This window comes from Chaetodon auriga, chromosome 6, assembly GCF_051107435.1.
Source record: "Chaetodon auriga isolate fChaAug3 chromosome 6, fChaAug3.hap1, whole genome shotgun sequence".
NCBI classification, from domain to species: domain Eukaryota; kingdom Metazoa; phylum Chordata; class Actinopteri; order Chaetodontiformes; family Chaetodontidae; genus Chaetodon; species Chaetodon auriga.
Window position 1 is genome coordinate 3,048,653 of NC_135079.1, and position 22,035 is coordinate 3,070,687.

General features: G+C 45.6%; 1 protein-coding gene across 2 annotated transcripts in view; it reads right to left on the minus strand.

Moving 5' to 3' along the window:
* met (MET proto-oncogene, receptor tyrosine kinase) overlaps window positions 1-17,708 on the minus strand; it is a 61,245-nt gene extending 43,537 nt beyond the window's left edge. For both annotated transcript variants that reach the window (XM_076733083.1, XM_076733082.1), the window contains exons 1-2: window positions 17,472-17,708; window positions 14,705-15,905 (exon numbers count right to left, since the gene is read on the minus strand). In XM_076733083.1, the coding sequence (XP_076589198.1) occupies window positions 14,705-15,904 (1,200 nt within the window). In that variant the 5' untranslated portion in view covers window position 15,905; window positions 17,472-17,708. The remainder of the gene's footprint in view (window positions 1-14,704; window positions 15,906-17,471) is intronic.
* Between the last annotated feature and the right edge of the window lie 4,327 nt (window positions 17,709-22,035).

Below are 22,035 nucleotides of genomic sequence, written 5' to 3' on the forward strand. Positions count from 1 at the left end.
TGATTTTTCATCGCTGCCTGACACAGCAACGTCTTTTCCTGCATGTATCAACATATTTTTCTCCTCTTCATCTGGGATTTATGCAATTCAAAACAAGGGGAACAGTGATGGACTGCTGAGTTGGGTGACCGGGGGCCAAAAGACACTATTTCTGCTCCGGCTGAGAAACTCCTTGATTCCACTTCTACCAAACAGCACATTCTTCAGATGAGCTTTCCAGAGTTGCCCTGCAAATCCACGTTTCGGTCAGACTGACACAGCAGCTGAGGCTACGGTCAGCAGATCAAAGGGAACTTGGAGAGGTCAGCTCCTTAAAGCCTTCGTACGCTCACAGATTGAGAGGAGATACTGAGAGAGAGGAGATTCTTTTTTAAAATTGCTCAATAAGGCCTATTTCAGGGGTATTTGCATCACCGATGATTGATATTAGGTTACATCCACGCAGCTCTTATCCAAGGTGTTTCATAAAGGCTACTGACATATGAGATACGTTGCACCATATAAAGCCAGGCTTGTCATGCTTGGCTTGCACTTTCTGCATGAAACATTCCCAGCAGACTCACACTTTCCTCTCTGACTTTTATTTGTTTAAATACTGAGGCCACGTCGATATTTGTCACATCTGCTGCGGTCATGGTTATTACCAGCTGCTTGCAGTGTAAGTGAGACAGGACGGTGAGCTTCTTCTGTAATAGGTTAGTGTATTAAAGTGCCCAGAAGCCCCAGTTAAATTCTGTTTGCACAATCATAAATTCTGTTTGGTTTTGGCTTTATTTTGTAGCAAACAGCCATTTTTTCCTCATTGTTGACTGCTTTTATATTGAGTTTTTGGGACGCCGAGTTGGGGTGTGGTTGGCGGTGATGGGTGGGGGGGTATCACAACTGAAGAAAGCGTTAGACTGTAATTATGGAAGCCAAACAGTCATTTTACCTCCTCTGCCTCCTGTGAATAAAAAAATACTTTTTCCATTTGTACAACCTTGTACATTCATGACCTCTTGTAGATTAAAATCTGCATCCTGCTGCTGCGGGTGTGAAATAGTTCAAGGTGCACAAATGGCCTAAAATTGCTTTTAAAGCTCCTTTTGTGCTGAAACGTATCATTTCTTCCAGTAGTGCTGGCAGGCCGTGACCCCGGCGTTTGGGAACCGCCACTCTAACAGACTGAATAAGAAATTTAACAGCGACTTTCAGGTTGAAGTGCTGCTTTTTAGCTTTCGAGAGTCAGGACACAGAGAAAAGCTCATATCCTCTCACTTACAGTGGTATTCAGCCCTGCTCACAGACTTGGTGAAATTCGTCCACATTTATAGACATAAGTCTCTGACATTTCTGCCTAAATAATCCACTGCCCTCGCCGTGAGAAGATCTCCTGGTAGGAAGCAGCCCCAAAGAGACACTGCTGCTGACTTTTACAGTTCACCTCCAGTGAATTGACTATGTGAGAAAGTATGTTTTATGTTTTTTATGAGTGAGAGTTGAGGGAGTTTGCACTGACCACAGATGAATGGTGAAGGTCTTGCACAGTGCTTTATATATAGTCCCAAAGGGTAAAAAGGGCTACAAGTACGAAGTGGACAAATAAGGACGTGAGCACCTCCAAGCACCCTGTCCTAATAGTTTTACTCTGACTGCACTGGGACTAAATGAGTAATGGCACGTGGGTAATTTTCAGGGTGCAAACGAGCGCCACATCATGCTTTGCTTTTTCAGCCTGCATATTACTCACTCAGGACCATTATTTTAGAGCATTAATGTCTTTCTGAGGTGAGATCAATCTCCAATCTGACAGCTAAGTGGAGCGATCAGTCGTATTTACTAAAGCAGCTGCCGTTCCCCCATGTGCTCTTCATTACAGACACACATGAACGTAAGGGGGGTGATTTAGAGTGAGGGTGCTCCAGAGAGTTAGCACCAATAATCTACTCAGAGGGACTTTATTAGCATTCGCGTTACCCTCTCCTATTGATTACAGCAGTGGGGGGGGGGGGGGGGTCCAAAGTACAGCTGTTCTGCTGTGTGTAACAGCTTCAACGTCGAAATGATTGGGCCTTTACGCCGAGGAGGACCACATTCGATTCGAAGTGAATATATGCACACGAGTTGGACGATTCAAACTGACATTTTTTAGAGTTATTCAGCCAAAGCTCTTTTTTTCCCAGAATTCCTGCTTCCTAGCAGTCTGGAATAATCAAATCCATCCACCGGTGCAGACACTTGGCAGAATCTTCACAGCGAAGATTTTACTGTGAGCAGAAATTGCCAAAAACAGCTCCTCAGGCCTTCTCGCTACCATTTAAAGCATACTGCCTTCATGACTATAAGTGGCTCTCTCTGCTTCTCATTTTTTCAGATCTGAGAAGTGATTTTCTAACTCGGAGACAGACTGAAGTGCGGGGGCTCGTACATGAGGTAAGGCAGGGAAACAGCAGCTGGAGAGCTGCGGCCCAACAGCAGCCGTTGAGGAGCAGCCAGATAACCTCAGGTTGTAAACAGCACTGGCCCGCGCCTCGGCAGCGAAGCAGCTTATCAACTGAGGGTCAACATGAGGTCTGAACACGCGGGCCTCCTCGTCTCAGCACGGTCCTGCATGGGATGAGATCACTGGCAGGCGCTGCGCTGGCAGTAAGACTGCGCTCGTATTCATAGTAGATGTCAGATCAGAGCCAGATGAAGAAACACAAACAATAACAAGTGCAGGGCGCCGGCAACAGCACGAGAGCGGGAATCTGAAATGTGGCGGCGTGGAAGGAGCTCTTCTTCACAGGGAATGAACTTTTTATTGCTCGGCTGCACGACCTTTCATATTTGTCCCTTTTCGGGCCGGTGACACATAAGCAAATGTAATATTCCAGCAGCTTTGCGTGGAAGCCGGCGGAGCTAAAAATAACGGCGAAAATCCCGCGGAAACACAAACAGCCAGAAACCTCATCAAAAAACTTCAGCAAACAGCCGCGGTTTCCACAGACGCAGATCTTTATGAAGTCACCATAAAATATTTCACTGCATGTCGTGACAGCTTGCAGGTGGCAGCCGTTCGTGTGCTGCAGAGACTCTAAATACAGCGCGATGAAGCAAACAAGAGACAAACCGGACAGCTCGCCACGACTGCACAATGCCTCATTGTGCTGCTCCTTCACACTTGTAAAACTCCTGGAAGTTGGCATCTGGCTCTGCAGTGTTGCTCAACCCCCTTCTCACACACTTGTACACATATATCAAAGATCTTCAGGGATCGGGCTCGGAATAATTCTGCTGCATCTGCTCGCGCTCCCTCATTGAGCCACCTGGCCTGGAGCCAGAATCGTTAATGTTCAGGACCGGAGGATCTCAGTGTGCCGACTCCATGACGAGGGCTTGATTCCATGTTTCTCTTTGAAAAATGTGCAGGCTGGAAGGTGTGTGATGCAACCTCACAATAACAATGGTTTCTTGACCTGAAAGCAGACTGGTAATCACCCCCCCCCCCAAAGAAAAGACAATAAAAACAATTGAGAAAGGTCTGCAAACCTAACAACAACTAATTCTATATTCCCATAAAACTAAAAATAGTCAATAGCTGTTTTGGGAAAACATGTTTTAAGTTATTTTTAAGACTTTCTTCTCGCTCCTTAAACCAAACAATCTCAGCAGAGTCCAGCTGCTGCAGAAATCAGACTTTTAACCGTAAAACGCGCCGCGCGATTCCCAGAAAAGCTACTCAGCCCTCTCAGGTGTGAGCTTGCCTTCCTCCTGCAATATGATTCAGGCCACGGATGAGGAGGATAAGATCAAAGCCTGCGGGAGACAATATGTGCGGTGTCCCAGGGATTGACTTGATAGCGTCTCTGTTTGTGGTGCATTGTTTGGGAGCGCAGCAGGGTGATAAAAGCCATACAAGTGTGCGGACAGAGAGGCGGGGACGAGGGTTTCTTCTCTGTTTGCCTCCATTACCAGAGTACACATCCAGACACAATCCTCTGCTTGCATTGTGTGAGGATTACTGGCTGAATGGAACGGGCAGGGATTAGTCCTCGTCCAAGGCGAGACCTTCCTCTGGAATGGCATGCTGTCCACTTCCATTTGGTTAAAAAATGTCGGCTGCTTCACTGGTTATCTGCGTATTCAGGAAGTACGCTGAATTGGTTGATAGAGGGATGCAGGTCAAATTAAGAAGACCGTCCTCATCAATGGAGACTTAAAGGGTCCGTTCTCTCTTAGCTCTGGTGGTTTGAGACCATGCAGATGATCTGCCTCTGAGATTTCTGCTTCAACGCAACACATTGCACTGAAAAGTAGATTTATTGTAAAGCACTGGAGGACAAATACATTCTCTCTGTGAAATCTCAAGCAATATCTGTTGATTGTTGAGCAACAAAGACAGTTCCATGCAGCCGATTCCACTGAAATCAATCGGCAGATGAAAAACACCCACACTGTTACATACCACACGGGGTAAGTAAGAAATTGTCAGTGAAGCGGCCATTTAAGGACTCAGAGTCTTTGGCTGCACATGTGGCTGATGATGAAGGTGACTTGTCCCCCGCACGGCCTCAGTTTGGTGGTAAATGAAACTGTATGTGCTGTATGTCAGTGACTATGGGATGGCTGAGGCTCGGGGGGGTCTATAACTTGGAGCTCCATCTGCAGCTCCTCCATGTCTACTTGTCAAAGTGTCTGACTGTCTGATGTCCAGGCCAGTGCCGCCTCAGTTCGCCGCTTCGCTCTAAAATCTGAGTTCAGATGCATTTACGGGATAAAGTGGCCAAAAGCTTCTGTCCATGTTTCTTCATCTTATCAAGCAGACTCATAAATAACACACACACTCTTTTTCATGTCCTCCTTAAGCTGAAGAAATATGCAGATGAGATTCCACTCGGAACAATTTGCTGCTCTGGTGGCCTTTGTGATTATGAGCGTTCCGATTGGACGGACTCAGACCTGATGACAAAGCTCGATGGATCCAGAGCCAAGGAAATGAGAGCGGCGTGGGGTCAAGGTGAGGCTGCGGCTCAGGACAGTGGCAGGAGAGACGGAGATTGCTTTTGGTCCTTCACTGAGAGAGCGGGGGCTGACAGATAAGCATCCGCACGCCTCATTTCAGCAGAGAGCAGGATATCACCATGTGGTGAAACAGAAGAGTAGGAGGCATGCCACTGATTAGGAAATAGCTCGGGGGGCTTGACTCATAAGCTCAGCAGAGCAAAGCTCCTCCATATTTGACACTAAATGAGTGTATCACTGCTGGCACTGCTGGCAAACGACTTCGTGCTGCTGAAGGAAGCATTTGAGAAATCCAATCAAAGGTGAATCTGTCGGCAGTACGCCATTTAAAGGAAGTAAGAAGGTGTCAAAACAGAGAGGTGACATGACTCCGCCACAATGATTTCTATCTGTCAGGAAACCGCAGTGAGGTTTAAAATACACCAGCTTCGCTTGAAGGCTCGCGGTGGAGTTTCAGCTGATGATTATTTTGGACAAATGATTAATCAATTGGTCTGTGAAATCTAAAAGAATAACAGAAAAAGTGTAAGAATTGGAAAAATGGGGAGAAAAATAAGAAGAATCACGTCTCAGATGTCAAACTTGACCTTGTTAAAGTGCTTGTTTTGTACCACTAACGCTCCAAAACCCAAAGATATTCACTTTACAACAATATGAAACAGAGAAAAGCAGCAAAATGTCACATTTGAGAAGCTGAACAAGTGACAAGAGAAGCAAGAAATAACAACAAATGACGGCTGTTTATCTTACAGAGCGGCAGCAGCACTAAAAATCTTATCAGCCGTGGCCTAAATTTAACAGTATTTGGCTGATGGTAATTTCCCACCCACCCTGCTCAGTGGAAGACAGCTTGCAGGCACTGACGGTTTGCATATTTACTACTCTGCTCTTTATCTAGGGAACAAAGATAAGATGTGCATACAAAAGCCAAAGCAAAAGGATTAACACACACTTTCAGCTTTCCAGCAAAACAAGAACCCAAACTCCTGGGCTAATAATTAACCCTGCGGACTCAAAACTAAACACTGACATGGAGCGAATGTGAAATCATGTAGAAAACAGTCCAGGAAATGCCTGCAGACGCGAACAGGCTCGCGCTGACCCCGCACGGCCGACGCGGACTGGCGGTGTTGAAATAACGTCGCCGCAATGTATGCATGACAGTTTTTATCTTTTACTGTTGAAGGATGATGAAATCTGTCGGTGAGGTGATCATTAGTAACAAAATCAATGAGGTTAATGATCCATTGGAGCACAAATCAACATGTGGCTCATCACGGCTGGCACGGCTTCAAGCTAAGGTCGTTTCAAAGGGAAGCTTTTGTGTTTTAGCATTACACTGGATCAAGTGCGTGTTTTTCTGCTCTTTCGCTGATGTGCTGTGCAGCTGGATGTGGGCGCTGACCAAGCCTCTGCTCACGTAGAGGGACCTGCCTGGACTCGGCTGCCAGGTGACGCAACAGCCCACCTGAGGGTGGAGGGGCGGAGGGCGGGCAGCTGCCAGCTCTCACTGAAAGCACATCGCCATATGGCCAATCAGAGTCTGCCGGGACAGACCGCAGACCATTTTTCATGATGTTATGACACAGAAACAGCAGCTCGCACCAGCTTGAACCTTGCTTTGCACCCACTGATGTGGCTGAGTGTCATTACTGTATTCTTATTTTAACTCCTTTACTTGCTTTTTTCAACACTAAAACTCTCATTTTCTCAATCAATGCATCGATTGGTCTATAAATTGTCCAATCACGATTTCCCAAAGCCCAAGTTGGCATTCAATAATTCAAAAACCACAGATATTTAGGGTGTTGTCATGGAAAATCAGCAAATATTCACCTCGGAGAAGCCTGAAACTGTGAAATTTTGACATTTTTGATTGAGCATCACAAACGTTTTCAATCAACGGACTAAAGATTAATGGACTAATTGTTTCAGCTCCAAAAGAGCTGAAGATATTCAAACCAGGTGCATTAAACACGCGATTATTTTGCAGTTAGCTGTTCTCACAGATGTGGTCAGCTGATCCGACACTTTGCTGCGTAAAGTGTGTGTTCTGAGATAGATGCAGGTTAGCAAAACACGGCAGATCTAATCTCATCCTCATTACAAACACACACACAGAGTTCTTTATCAAAACGGAGGCTTACAGGGAGTAAAAGGAGAGGGACAGGACAGGACAAGAACGCAGTATTTTCATTCTTTTGTAGATTCCCGTACGCTGTTGGAGACGCGCCCGCCCGCCGAGAGCACCGCCGGGTTCTGCACCCAGCTTAGCGATGGCGTGGACAGGCTCGGGCATGCGGGACGCAATCTGTGACATCGGCGGCAAAAAACCTCGGAAAGGGCAGCTGCATCTCTGCGCCAGTTTTTCTACCGCGCCATAGGAAGGATTAGCTTATGGTCTGAAGCACAGAGGGTGCCGTGCACTGTGCAGACTGCACAGCCTCTTGAGGCAAATTGGTGATGTCGTACATAAAGGTGATGTGACTTCTTGTGTGGCATAAAATCTGGCAAATGATTTCCCCTTATCACACAAAACAGAACAAAACTGCGTCCATCAACAGCGACGCCTGCTCGCTTCCAAATCAGGAAATCAGACATGCTTACCACACCACTCAAAAACACACATTTACATGTCAAGATTTAGATTTTTTTTTAAGTGTCTAAGTGCTTCTAAGATCATATGTGACAAAGTTTGTAAAATTTGGGGGTTTCTCTCTGATCCATGGTTCTCACTGTATTTACTAAATATTGTAATTATGCTTCTCCGTGCAGATCTACGGTACTCCTGTCGCCTGCTGCACGTCTGTCTACCCTGGAAGTGAAATGGAAAACAGTTTGAGAGAAGCAGTAGATTTCCAGAGAATGGTGATGCATTTACAGGCTGCCAATAGTGCTGTTTGCATATTGCGTTTCGTCATCTCGGTGCCAACTGTCTTGTCTCATAGTGCCTCGTAAAAAAGTACGTCAGGACAAAATGTCAATTACAGATTTCCAAAGTAAGACTAAAAGATCGAAGAACATAAAAATCTCATTATTCGTCGTATGGATCTTTTCTACACGATGGTAACGCTGATGCTGTGTGTGCCAGCCGAGCACTGCTGCTCTGTGCATGTGGCTCATGCAGAGGGAGAGTTCAAACAAACAAATACCAGCTTAGTGATGGCATGAGCAGGCTCGGGCATGCGGGGCTAAAACAGCGACATCCACAGCAGAACCCATTGAATCAGTTGCATTACTGAGAGCTTCGCAGCATTAAGTCCATCCATTATCAGGCTGCTGCGGGTCTCATCATCCGTCACTGGAAAACTACAAAGAACGCATCAGATATCAGGGCCACTTCAACTGATGATCCACTGAGCAGGAGACGTAGATTTTAAAGCTCCGACATACAGTTTGCAGTGTTTTCGCTGTAAGGCAACTGATGCAAACTGTCTGAGAAAGTCAATAATACACTTCAGTTTCATGTCAAAGCTCACAGTCAAACTAGATCAGCAGCAGGGTGAGGTGGGCTGAATGTTCCTGCATGCTTCCTACACAGCATTCTTACTGATAACTATATGCTGAGTAGATTCAGCTTGTTATCACGCAGATCATCTCTTCCTCTTCTTTTCTCGCTTATTTGCGGTTCTTGCTTTGAAAAGTGTGATGTGATTCACATTTACTCGCTTATGATATCACAGAAATCTAAATTTAGGAAGTGACGCAACGATTTCCAGATGTGATTCTGAGGCTTTTGGGGTAAGTTTGGTTTCAAGGCTTTTTCCAGGTAAGAACGTCAAGTCTTTCATAAAGTGACTCAAGTCCCCATTTTTGTCTCAATAATCTGGCTGCATTTCTTCCTCTTGCATCATCCTCAATCTGACCAATGTGAAACTCCACAAAAACAACCTAAATTTTAAAAAAGGAAAAACATCAAGGACGGACACACATGCAATGTGTACTATATATACTGAGTGGACAGAAGAAGCAGTAATTACACGACGAAGACACATAATAACAAGTCAAAGCAAAAAGAGTAAAAACAGCAGACAGTATTTACACACTTAATTCTCCACCGAGTCACCAGCTGTGGCTTTTACAGATTTATAACTACAGACTCCATATGCACGCTGTGCGTCCTGTCATGCTCTATGAGGTCTGTATTGTCCTGATGATGACCCACAATAAGAAAAACCTCTGCTCTACATGCTTATACTCTGAGTTTCTTATGTGCAAATAAACTGAAATCCCTTCTTATTGAGTGACCAAACAACTGACCTTCAAAGCCAAAGACAAGTTAAACGTCACAAAACGGGATCTTTGTTCTATTTCATGATCAAGAAATTTTACGGAGTTCCTTAATAGCAGAATAACATGAAATCAGTGGAGCTCTGCGGCTGCTTGTTTGGCCGTTTGTCAAGGCAGCGCTTAAAGCTTGTTCATTAAAACAGCTAATTAAAATGACTGTCGGTCAAAAGCGTCTCCCAGCTGGAATTATATTACACACACTATAATCAATCAGACCAAAGATTCAATTTAAAAGCAATCAGCATTTGGTGGGTTTTCTTGAATCAATAGTAATCTGATGATAATTTTGACCCGTGGCTGTTCTTTATTTTTAGTCTCAAATGTTCCTGCTCCCTCAATAGACTTATGGGAACGGGTGCCAGGCATGCTGGGGATGCTCCAAATCGCTGCCATGGCTCTGCACACTACATTACCCAACAAAATGGCCTTACATGTCCTTTTTTAAAGCCATGATGTCAGGCAGCAGCGCATTCTGGGGTCAGATCAGGCTTTAAGACTGCTTCTGATATGAGAGATAGAGCGTGACATGCCTGGGAATTAATTAGTTAAAAGCATCCAGCAAAGCGTGCAACAGACCCGCTGATCCAATAGAGGCTTTCACACATGTAGGTGACGTACCAGCAGGGGGCGATAATGACGGCAGTAAAGCACGAACGTCCGCACAAAGAGGAGGTGAGGGAGGACGGATGTGTCCAAAACCAAAACTCAGCGTTAACTTATTTTAACTTTTGTAGTGAGTTAAGTTACGTACATAATATAGGTCACGTGAACTTGTCACTACACCAACTGATGTGCTTATTTTAACCCAAACCAGGATCTTTTCTTCAAGCTAACAGGTAGTTTTGGCGTCTCAACCTGAAACCAAACTGCAACCGTCACCTGGAATGACGGACCTTACATATTCATTATAGCTAACTTGACGCGGCATGAGAACGCGTTCTTTTCGAGCCTCTGTGAGGCAAAACATGATCCTGACACGGTGGACTGGTGGGTCCATCACATGCTGATGATACTGGGTTGCACACAGACTCAGAACAAAGAACTCATTTCCATGTGGCTTTTGTAAATAACACAATGCAATCAGCACAACCATTTAACGGATCGGAACTGCTGTTAATTTCTTAACTGCACCGGAGAGGTGGCACAATCAAACAAATGGGCTAAAACTCAGTAATCACTTCTGCGTCACACTCACCGTCTCGTGGTGAAGAACAGTAATTATTCCCTCAGTTTCATGCTGTCAACGTCTCTGAGAGCAGACAGAAATGGCCCCGCAGAAACAATAAGAACAGCAGATCTGCTCCTTCACATAGACAGCTGAGCAGGGAGCCACTCATCATTACAACATTTATCATATCTTGCTCTAAACTGGATTTAAGAGGTAGGTCTGAGCTGACAACCGCCACTTAAAAACTTCAAACATGCTCTTACACTGAGCTTTAAACCTCATCCAAATCCCTACTGGGAGTTTTCCACCAGAAATGCACAGTTTGGTGGCCCAACGACAAAAATAACCTCCTGTGTGCTTAAATATGCCTCCTCTGAGTGTTTATACCTTTTATGAATTTATGGCAGCGCTTATCTCTCCCAAACCTCATGATAACAGTCTACCTGCCATATGCCACTGAATACAAGTCATAAATCTATTAAGTAGTGCTATGATTAGATCATTCTCCAGGCTCGGAGCGCGAGCATCAGATGGGCAGTTGTTCAATGGTCTTTTGTCGTTACAGCTTGTTTCTTAACCTGGCAGCTGAGGACAAGAGAATTCAGAGGCTGTCAGCAGTAAAAGAGAAGCTGGAAAACATTCCCAGTTGCACGGAGATAAAAGCTCTTTTGGCTGCAACGATTCAACACTTGACCTGCTGCGTCCGCGCGTTTGGAGGCTCAAACTCAAACAGATTTTGAAACAGCAGATTCTTGTGCCGTTCGTCTCTGCTGAGTCCTGCGGAGAAGAAAGTCAATGCTCTGGTTTTGAGTGCGCATGTGTTTGGGTTGGGGGAACTAAAAAGGGATCACAGAGCGAGGACGCTGTTGCAGCTGTGAGAGAATGAAGTCAGCATGAATTCAACTTTTAAGTCACATGTTTGCAGATAGATCAAAACTACAGCGAGTGCAAAGCAGAGTTAGAAGCAGAACGATCCTCTGATAATTACACAGCACAGAGATGCTCCTGCACCTCTCGCACAACTGATGTCATGCCTCACGTCGACCCAGTAATCAAGTGAGTCAAGAGGAAAGAATGTCTAATAATGGAATAGTACACTCTCGCTCAGAGTGATCAAAACAGCAGTTTTCATACCGACAGTCGCTGTCAAGAGGTGGAAACAGACAATTACTGTTTGGGGTTTCGGGTAAGAAAGGTTTTTCTCAGCGCTCGTCAACTTGGCACAATGCAACACTTGTTAAATAGTCTGAAGCCGGAGAAGCACGAGGTGTTAGCCGTTCGATTTGCAACGGGATGATGTCTGCTTTGATCCTGCACACAGTAGCTGAACAGGCTCTGTGAGTTCTGAGCTTACAGCTGACGACGGCTTCTCAGTTTTGCACAAAACCAAAACCAGAGGTTCTGCCGAAGGTCTTCAAATGTCGAACCACTTTCAACTTTTCCCGTCAAAAATCACTCTAAAGCGTGTCGAGGTTTCCCGAGTTGTGTGTGATCGCACTAAATGTTCAGCCATGAAGACATCGTCCCAGTTGAAAAGCCTCTTTAGTGTTACTGATGCGACTCCCACTTTCCCACAGGTGCTGGTGACAGGTGGGGGTTGAGGGGAGTGGGGAAGAGGCCTCGCCAGCGTGGCCGGCTGCCACAGCGGGTCAGGGGATCATCTTCCGCCCAGCTGCTGATGCCCCGTTATCCCCGAGCCATTCATCACGGCTCGCTGAGAGTCAGATATGTGCTGCCCCCCGAACCCTCCAGCTCCCAGCATTCCTCACTCTCCCCTGTGGCTCTCCGCCGCTGATAGCTGTCAGGGCTGGGCTGATGTACCCAAGCACCCACCCACCCACCCACCATGTATTTGCATGTATTTGCAAAGCTGCTTTGAATCTGTTTTAAGAACTTAACCACATGTCACTCTTCATGTCTGTCTGTCTGATGTCTTCACTGCAGCTCGAGTCTTTAAAATGACTGCATGCAGCACTGAACTTAAAGGACCAGACAGTGTGATTGCAAGTTATAACTCTAAGTATAAATCATGGATACTTTATTCCTTTGCCAACCATTTTGTAATGCATGCTGTACACTTTTAGATTTTCTTTAATCTTTCCATGCAACTGTTGGCTTCCATTATTTTTCTGTATGAGAATCAGTTAGCAGACCCTTGAGTCAGCAGGAGTTGCGTAATCCATCACTGTGATCATCAAGTCTGCATTTAGTGGCAGTAACTCGCCAAGAAATGAAGCAATGCATCAGACAAAGGCAGGAAAGAAGAAGACAACAAGCTGATATAAACATGGATACAAACAATGAAGAGTAGAAAACAGTGACAGAACCAACCTGAGATGCTTTTAACCCACAGCGTTAAGGTGCACGGTTGTTAGAATAAATGTCCCTCCTATGAAGGTGCATGCGGAGACGTTAAAACTAGCTCACAGTGCAACAACATAGCGTGCACAGTAACACACGCAGCTAATGTTTTGACAGAAGTCTTCCTCAGAAGCGTGCTGCGTGTTTGCACATAACTCTCCTGCATGTGCCCTTTGGCAACTTATTTAGTGCAGAACATATCAGGGAAGCTGAAGTAACCCACCGCCTGACTGCAGACGCACAGCGCTGAGCGATGCTGAGGTTAAGCAAAGATGAAGTCAGAGAGGGGGCAGCGCCAGCACACATATTGACAGACCCTTAGGCAGGCGGACGGCAGTTAACTTCATGTCATATTGATCAGGTGATTCGGCTGATTGATTGAGTCAATGCTGATGGATTGGAGGTGAGTTAGTACAAGCAAGGTAACAACTGGCCTGCAGGAGCGTGGGGGTGGGTTACTTATGGCTACGATGTTTCAGGACCGCTGAAGGAGCTGTAGATTTTTTTTTTTTTTATACATAGTCGCTCAGTTTTGTAGACTAAGAATAAACTCTCTCAAGTCTCCAACCAAAATGCATCAGCACATACGTCCCCGGTGATGTTCTGCCAGGCCAGCGGTTCAGTCACCTTCACTTTTTGCATGTTTAACTGCCTTTTTACCTTCTGTGAAATCAAACACATCGTGATCAGTAGGGTGGAGGTCAGGTGACTGAACCCAACCAATCAAGACGTTTCCACTGCTCTTGTCTGTATGTTTAGATCACTGTCCTGACGGTTTGCTCAGAGTCTCACAGTGTTCACCAAATATGGACGTAAACAGCCTAAAATTAAAGTGGAAAAGTCGACTCTTTAACCTCAGTTATTGTTTCATTTCAAATCCAACAGAGCGAAAACAATGAAACACATGCTGCTTTGCTGTAACCAACCCATAAACATGAACGATAATGTAAAACAGGCATGAAAGAATCTTACAACACCCCAAACATACACTCTGATCAGAGAGACCAGGTCAGGGGGACAAGTCAGGAGCAGGTCATGCTTCAGCGTCTTGCTCAAGGACACTTGAACACAATGACACAAGGACAGAGATGTGTAGACGCACTGGCTGCCTGAACCCGAGACCACCCAGTTACTGAGACAGTCTGTGCAGCCGACAAGCTAACCTGCCGCCGGTGAATAAACAGCCGAGATCTACGACTCTGACAGATAAGCCACACATGTACAACAGATGACTGATAAAGGCTTATTTGATGTGTCTAAAAGACGTCGTAAAACATCGTGATGATGCTCAAACACGGCTGCTGATCTGCAGAGACTGTAATTTATAGTTCAGTCAGCATCACTCTGGATTAAAGGTTAAAACACTGTTGTTGAGAACAGAATTTTACAAAACACTGTTGATGTTGGAGTTTGGCATCAACAGTCTTCAAATGCATCGTAAATTAATTAACATTTTCTCTGTTGAGAAATAAAAAGTGTCGAAGATTTGCATTTTAATACAGCAGCAGCCACCGTAGAGAACTGCAGCCACCCCAGGCTGTTCAAGAGTTACAACTGAATAGATATAATCTGGCCTAATTAGAGTTTTAATAAAAAGAAAGAACTTATCAGAGTGCAATGATACAGTTTAAGTCAATCTAGTCTTTTTTGTAAAGAATTTGGTTATTTTTGTGAACAAAACTGGTGAATATCTGTAAAAACCTGAGCAGGAATGTTGAAACTTGCGGGACAAATGCCGTCTTTCATCTTTCCTAAATGAAGCTGTGGCTTTAAAATTCATTGTGCTTTTCTGACAGTTGAGAAAGGTGCAGCATTTGCATTTCCCTCCAAAAAATACAAATGCAAAGTAGCAGTTCAATGGCTGCCCCTCCACAGCCAGCCCAGCCCCCTCCCAGCTCTTACCACATTGTAGCAGGACTTCTTGTCTGATCCAGTGAAGTGGTACGGGTCCACCGTGTTGCACCTCTGCATGTACATCTTGAACATGTTGTTGATGTGTTTCAGGGACATGATGCAGACGGCTGAGTTCGGGGTCGGCTCCGGAGAGTTCGGCTTTCCACGGGCGAAGGCGGCGAACAGCACGTCGTCGCCTTCCTCCACTTTCAGCTGCCTCTGCAGTTCGGCGTCGCTGCCCACCTTGGTGACGTGTGCTGCCTGGAGGATGTTGAACACCTTCACGTCTTCCGTGGAGCGTCGTCGCCTTTTGTCGGTGCTGATGCATTCAAGGGGCATCTCCACGTAACGGCGGATCACGAGGTCCGAGGAGCACATACGGACTATGCGGGTGTGGTAGGCCTGGGAGTCCCTGTTCACCCGCTGCACGGTGAGGAAGTAGGTGAACGGTCCGCTGTGGAAGGAGTAAACGTATCGCAGGTAGTAGTTTCCACGTAGCGATGGAATCAGGTCCATGAATGAGCGGTTGGAGAAGAAAGTGAAGCCGTTCTGGCTCGTCTTCATCTTCCGCAGGGAAATGGTATGGGAATGTGGAGCGCTGCCCGTTAGGTTTCCGACGCCTGGGATCTCAGAGTTCCCCACAAAAAACTTGATGACGTTGCTCTCCACATTGAGCACCTGAGAGCCTGAAGGGCTGACCACAACATCCGAGTCGCTGGGTTGGCCCTTGCCTTGCCTCGCCTTGTCGGTGAAGCAGTAGACCTGTTCGTCTACGGTTTTCGGGCTAAGGTCGTCATCCAGGACGTGACGGCGGCAAATGCCATTGTCTGCCGAGCCGCAGCTGTACAAGCCCTTGTCGTAAATGTTCTCCACCACCAAGGCGATGTTGTGATTGTCCACCCTTCCACCGCCGCTCATGCTGGTCATCTTCTGGCCGCAAGTCTGGTTTGCAAGCAGAGGCCCGGTGTGGTACTCTGACAGCTTGGTGAGGTTCGGGGCCAGGGCGTAGATTCTGTTTACAGCCCCAACGTAGATGATCCCATCCAGCGTCACCATGTTCTGGATGGGGAAGTCTGCAGTGAACGTCGGGAGCTCGTATGTGACTGACAGGTTGAGTTTGTTGGTGTCGGGTGATTTATCACACTGGCTCTGCGCACTGGGGCACAAGGCCCACAGCAGCACGAAGGCATGAAGCGAGCGGAGATTCATCCTGTTCCAGAAATAAGAGACATGAGAAATGAGTTGGTAAAACATCCCTGCTGGAACACAAAGAACTTAAACATTCATCACGGATATCTTTGAATAGGTGGCCTCAATTGTTTGGAGCATGAATGTGTGGAAAAAGGCGCAATCTGTGCTGAATAGAAACCACTGAGGAGAAACGAGGGACATCAAAGTCCCTTTTTAGACTCATAAATGGAGCAGTGTCAGGGTGTAAAACCAGGGTTTACTCACTTCACCACAAGCAGTGAAATCATTCCTACTGAAGTGACTGGAGGCTTCATAGGGACACAAAGCTTTAATATCAGCCTCCTCATCATCAGCACTTACACTTCTGACTCCACTGACCCCAGACAAGCCAGCAGTGAGACCTGGTGAGCACTTCTGCGGTGCTCAGCTCCGTTCCCAAGTGACCACAGCGAGAGTCAAAGCAGTGAATCACCCAGAGAGCAGCCCACTCTGCAGGGAGACGCAACCACGGGCCTAAGTTTAGACGGCATGGGCCCGAGGGAGCGGAGATAAACTCAATTAAAACAAACGAGGCTGGAGGGAGACGGCAAGGGGGACCATCGTGCAAAATGATAAATAACCCCAGCAACTAAATGGCAGTCCACTGGGAGATGCTTTTAGTGTGGGGAGGGAGGGAGGAGGGAGAGCAACACCAAAGAATTTGTGAAACGAGCATTTGCATGTTCCCTATCTGGATGTGGTTTTGACACGATCCCCAGATGTAAACCAAAACAAGGCAATAACAACCAGCACAGCAGGTTTGGTTTTCATATCCATGCCCACAGTGATGCATAGACTCACTGACATTCCTTGTGTGCAGATTTTGACGGATTTATGACTGATGTCTCACTGTTTGCAGCTCGTTTGTTTTTAGAGCAAGTGGTGAGTTTGTTATCACAGCGTTCAAGGGAGACGCTTTTAAGACAGAACAAACAGGTGCTTGTAGAAAAACTCCTTTGAAAGTTCAGAATAAAATATAAGTAATAAGTGCCAAAGACATAATATAAGAGTCTGAGGCAACACTGTAGGAGGACAACAGTGATATAGTAGAAAATAAAGATGAAAGGAGCCATAAATGCAGAACATGAAACGCACTTTAAGATTCTCATCACACAGTATTAGAGGCAGTTTTGTTTTAGTAAAGCTATGGTGAGATGAATATCGTCTTGTTTTGGTCTAAAATTATGAGTAATAGTGAGCACATTATCGCACACCTGCACCAAACACAATGAATTTACTGCCTCGCCGCACGGCTGCTTCTTAAAGGACAAAAGGCGGTGGGAAACAGTGAAAATGTTTTCATTCTGAGAGGAAAGTGACTCATGGCGAAAGGTCTCAGAAAACACAAATGGGAAGTTGGTAAAATGGTGTGAGGAGCCAGAAAAAACATTTCAAAACTGGCTGTGATATCCAGAGGAGGAGGAGAAGGGGGTCAGGAGTTCCAGGGTCACAATCTCTGCGTTTTTACGCATGAAAATACAGTTTGGGTAAAAAGAAAAGCGCGAGGTCAAGAAAGTGGGAGGAAATCTGAACAGACTGAACTCACCTGTAAGCGAGCAGCAGTGGCGTCTTTCCCTTGATTCAAATCATATTCCACTGGTGTCTCCAAGAGCGGGACTTCTTGACTTTCTCATCAAGTCCGAATTTGATCGCTGTGGATTTTCTGCTCGCTTCTCCGCGAACCGACGCTCAGAAAAAAGTAATGAGGTTTATTTCTCAGAGTGACTTTGACTGTTTTCCAGCAGTTCGGCTCCAGTTCGTGGCGCTCCGACTGAAACCTGCGAGACTCAACACTGACTAACTGACTGCATCCAGCAGAACACGCGCTGCTGCTGCTGCCGCCGCTCAGCTCCTCTCGTGGCGCGCAAAGCTCCGCCTCCTCCTCTCCAAACTGTGTGACGCGTCCAGGTGCCTCCGCGGCCCCTCGGTCTGTGGGGCTCAGGTGAGACGGGCCCGCAGGTAAGAAAGCAGAGCTGAACAACAGCAAATAGCAGATGATGACCTCTAATTGGTGATTATCATGTGGCACAGAACCACCAATTATTCGACAACAAAGTCAGACTTTCACAGAACTATTTTCATTTTTATGGAGATTTAATAATTTTATGTATAATAGCCTCATAGAACTTTGATTTGTCTTTTTTTGTTTGATATTAGCTTTTATCTACTACAGCAGTACATATTAGATGTAAATTTCTTACTACCTGAAGTAAAACTACTTGATTAAGAAGGATTCATCTACCAGATCCAATTATTCTTGACACAAGCTCTGAAGAGGGGGTTTTACACTAACAATAAAGCATATTTTACAGCCCAGCAATTTGGCCTTGGCTTACCTTTAAAACTCCCTAAATGTTCAGATTAAACAAAACCCACAGAAAGGTCACCTATAGGCCAAATGAGGGAAGGTCTGCCTTCCTTCTCCAGCGTCCACCTGACTCCTCCAGCTCCTCTGTGAGTCAGACTTGGTTGTCATGTTAAAACGGCTCACTCAGCCATAAATAATGAGCTAAGTTATAAAGGCTAAACCAACTGTATGTGTGTGTGTGCCTCAGCCATGAATCACAGCAGCCAGCACAAAAAAATCCTTTGTCCCACTTCCTGAATGGAGGGCAGTTGCAGCGAAGACTGGAAACCCTGATAACAGAGTGTGGATGGAGAATTAATAGGTGCAGAGCTGCACGGCGGCTGTTTGCGCTCACTGTCTGTCAGACGCTGTGACATGAGAGGGTTTAATGAGACGGACAGACAGCGAACGAGTGTGTTCAAGTGGGAAGTCGAGTGATGTGATGGAATCTGTGACATCTTGAAACTAGGCATATCACTCTGTATGTGAATTTAATAAGTGTTTCAATGAGCCGAAGTGTCATTACGGAGTAATGGTTTCCTTTCTTCTCTTTTTCCAGCTTTTAATGACAGGAAGGCTCAGCTGGTTTTAAACGTCTGCTTCATTCATTCTCAGGATTGAAAGTCATCGTCTTTGATTTCACGTGGAGACGTTTTCTGGACAAGCCCCCAAATTCATCAACCTCTCTGCTGCTGATTTCCCAGAGGACAGCACTGTTACCTCTGGCATCACTCCAGAGAGCCCTTAAACTGCCACCGTGCGTCGTTCATCTCAAAGGAATCTTCATTTACAGGAGTTTAACTGGCGTAATAATGAAGAAAGACGTTTAATTTGAAAGTGAAACCCTGAGTAAAGAAACCAGACAGACAGAGGACATTTCTGGGTTCAAAAACAGGGAGAAACAGCAAACCTGGTTCTGTCCTAAGGTAACAAAATCTACCCACCAGCACCTCTAAAGCTCACTGATTAACACACTGTATTGTGTTTGTTTAATCTGCACAAAAACTGAAATGTAAAAACATTCATTTGTGGTTTAGCGTTGGCTTATGTGCTGAACCGTGTGAGTTAGGCAGAGACTCCAGGGATGAGCGCCTTTCCCCAAATGTAAAATTACTCCTTTAGGTTCACACACTTTTCAAATTTCTGCTCAGAAATCAAGGTTTTACTGGATGCAGCCACTTTGTCCAAGACCGACACAGAACCCCTGTTTGTACCTGCCCACTTATCTGAATGAAATCTGGCTGCAGGCGTCAACTAAAGGCCCCAAGTGTGATTCAATCCAAGGCTGTTCTTGCAAAAAAAGCGTTTCAATATCCTTTTACTTCTTACTGATGAGCCAGAAGTTTCACAACACCCCCCGTCGCCCGTTGGAGTCTGTGTTGGACAGAGGAACTTAGTTTTGCTTTACCTCAGGGCGTTTCTGACGCAGATGCCGAGGGGTGTGTCTGAAACAGGGCGTGTGTCTGACTGTAGACCCTCGGGGTGTGTCTGTGTGGCTCCTGTGGTAGTGAACCATTTTGGTTTGGGCCTGTATCTTGGCCGGGAGTGAAAGAAGAAGAAGAAGTAGAAGAAGAAGGAGGAGGAGGTTGGTTCGGTGGTGAACCTCACACTGCTGGCATGCAGGCTGAGGAAACCCTGAAGTATGACACAAGCAGCAGGAATGATCTGCATCTGTCAGCCACGAACACCTGCAGCACAACAACCATGCACTTCCTATTTTCTGTGTATATTTTGGTTGAGGCTGCACAGTAGCAGAGATAAAAAAAAACATGAGGGAGGAGATTTGGCTGTGTAGTTTATCAGCGTGTGAAGAGGCATTAAAGGGTCAGTTCACCCAAATATAAAAAAAGGGGGCGCCGTTACTGGAAATGAAAGTCGCTGTTGATTTTTTAAAGAATCAAGAAACAAAAGAGTGGACGCTGTTAAGGCTGTGGCTTAAAGCCCGTGGTGCTGGAATGAGAGCACATTCAGATATGGATTATGCTGTTCACCGTCCACATACTTTTGGCCATGTAGTGTGTCTCCAAGCCTGTTCAAGCAAAACCAAAACAGCTTGACTAAAAACCGCTTAGGGTAAGTGAGAAAATCTGTTTTTCTTTGGTCATTTGGACGGATCGACCTTATAAATCCTACTGCAGCTGCAGGCATCTGTCTTAGCATGGCGCCATCTGCTGGTGCTCCAGGTGAACAGGCATTTTTGGTCCCCAGAGACCTGAAGGGAGCTTCAGGTCAGGCTAATTTCCGAGCTCCTGAATAGAAAGTGAGGAGAGTAATCGCAGAGACAAAAGGGAGTGATTATCGGGGGGAGGAGGGCTGCACTCAGTCTTGATTTTACCGTTTCTGTCAACTCTTCCTGTGCACCTAAACTTAGTCCAACAGAGGTTATTTATCACCTGCAGGGTCAATACAAACCCTGGTTAACTGCTGACCAGGACAGTAAACTCTGATTGATGCTCTTGACCCACCAGAGGCCCCGGCTGCTTCATTCTGCAGATGGACTCTTTTACCTCTCACAGATCCTTTAGCGTTGATTAAGTGCCTCCATCCCTCAGCTGCGTATCTGCACAGACGGCTTCTTCACTTCATGACAGATGACGACAGAGCGATTCATAAAAGGTTCGATGACAGCTGCAGATCAAGGCAGGATTTTTAGCTGATTCTCTCGTCTGTACTGCAGCAACCAGAGAGCAGTTCAGAGTTTAGATGTTATTTCAGTTAATGTATCTGCAGTTTGGTGAAAATTGCTAAAAATGCTGTGATTTGATTTTTCTGTTCTGGGAAAAGCTGCATCAGATATTCACCTGTCCTGCAGCTGCATTGAATTCTGTTTATCTTCTGCAACTCTGCAGGTGGAATCAGGTGTCTCTGACTGTTTTGTTGATAAAATTAAGCCAAAAATGAAAATGAAATTAGTTCTTTGTGCCGTGTTGACTGCTAACACGTTTAACGCATGTCCTGCTCACTGGTGCTCATAGTGTTTCCTGCCTCGTCTGAACCTTTTTGCTGGTCATCAGACCGCCGCTCTGGAGGGCCAGACTCCATGTTTTCATGTCTGCACACACAGATCGGTGCTCTCATCTTGCATTACCTGTGTGAGATAAAAGCACTCCTAATGAAAAAGGAAATCAAAAGATTACAATCTCATACATTACAGGAAATGGTTACTGCAGCAGACAGGCAAGAAAACTGACAGTCAATAAGTTGCTGCTGCGTCTGTATCTGCCCGTCTGTCACTGATGGCTCACAACCACCCAGCTATCAGGACCATCAGCGGAGGAAGAAGTATAATAAAGAAGACGCAGTATCAGCTCAGGAAAGTACACACATGGCCTCATAGTGCATCCGTATCCCTGTGATGAGATGTTTTACAGAGATACAGCTCAGAAGTTTCAGTTTATTAGACAGCTCTTAATATTCACGAGTCTCAGAGTGACTGAGAACGACAAAACCTGGTAGACGAAGATCTTTGTGAGCACACTGTAAAAATATCCTCTGCTCAAGTAGCTGAAATAACTCAGCTACAGATTTACAGGACAAATGTCTTTGCTCTTTGACCCCAGTTTTTAAAAAATCCTCCTCGTCCTCATTCCTTTTTCAACAAACTGTTTCCGTAATGTCATCAACTTAAAAATATAAAAGAAAAATCTTTTTTATTTCATTTTATTTAAGTCTTTATTGCATTCAGTGTGGCTGATTGCTCCATTTCCATTTCCCTCTGCCGTGTCATTCTCATCTTAAACTGTTTATGGGAAGCCTTCAAGAG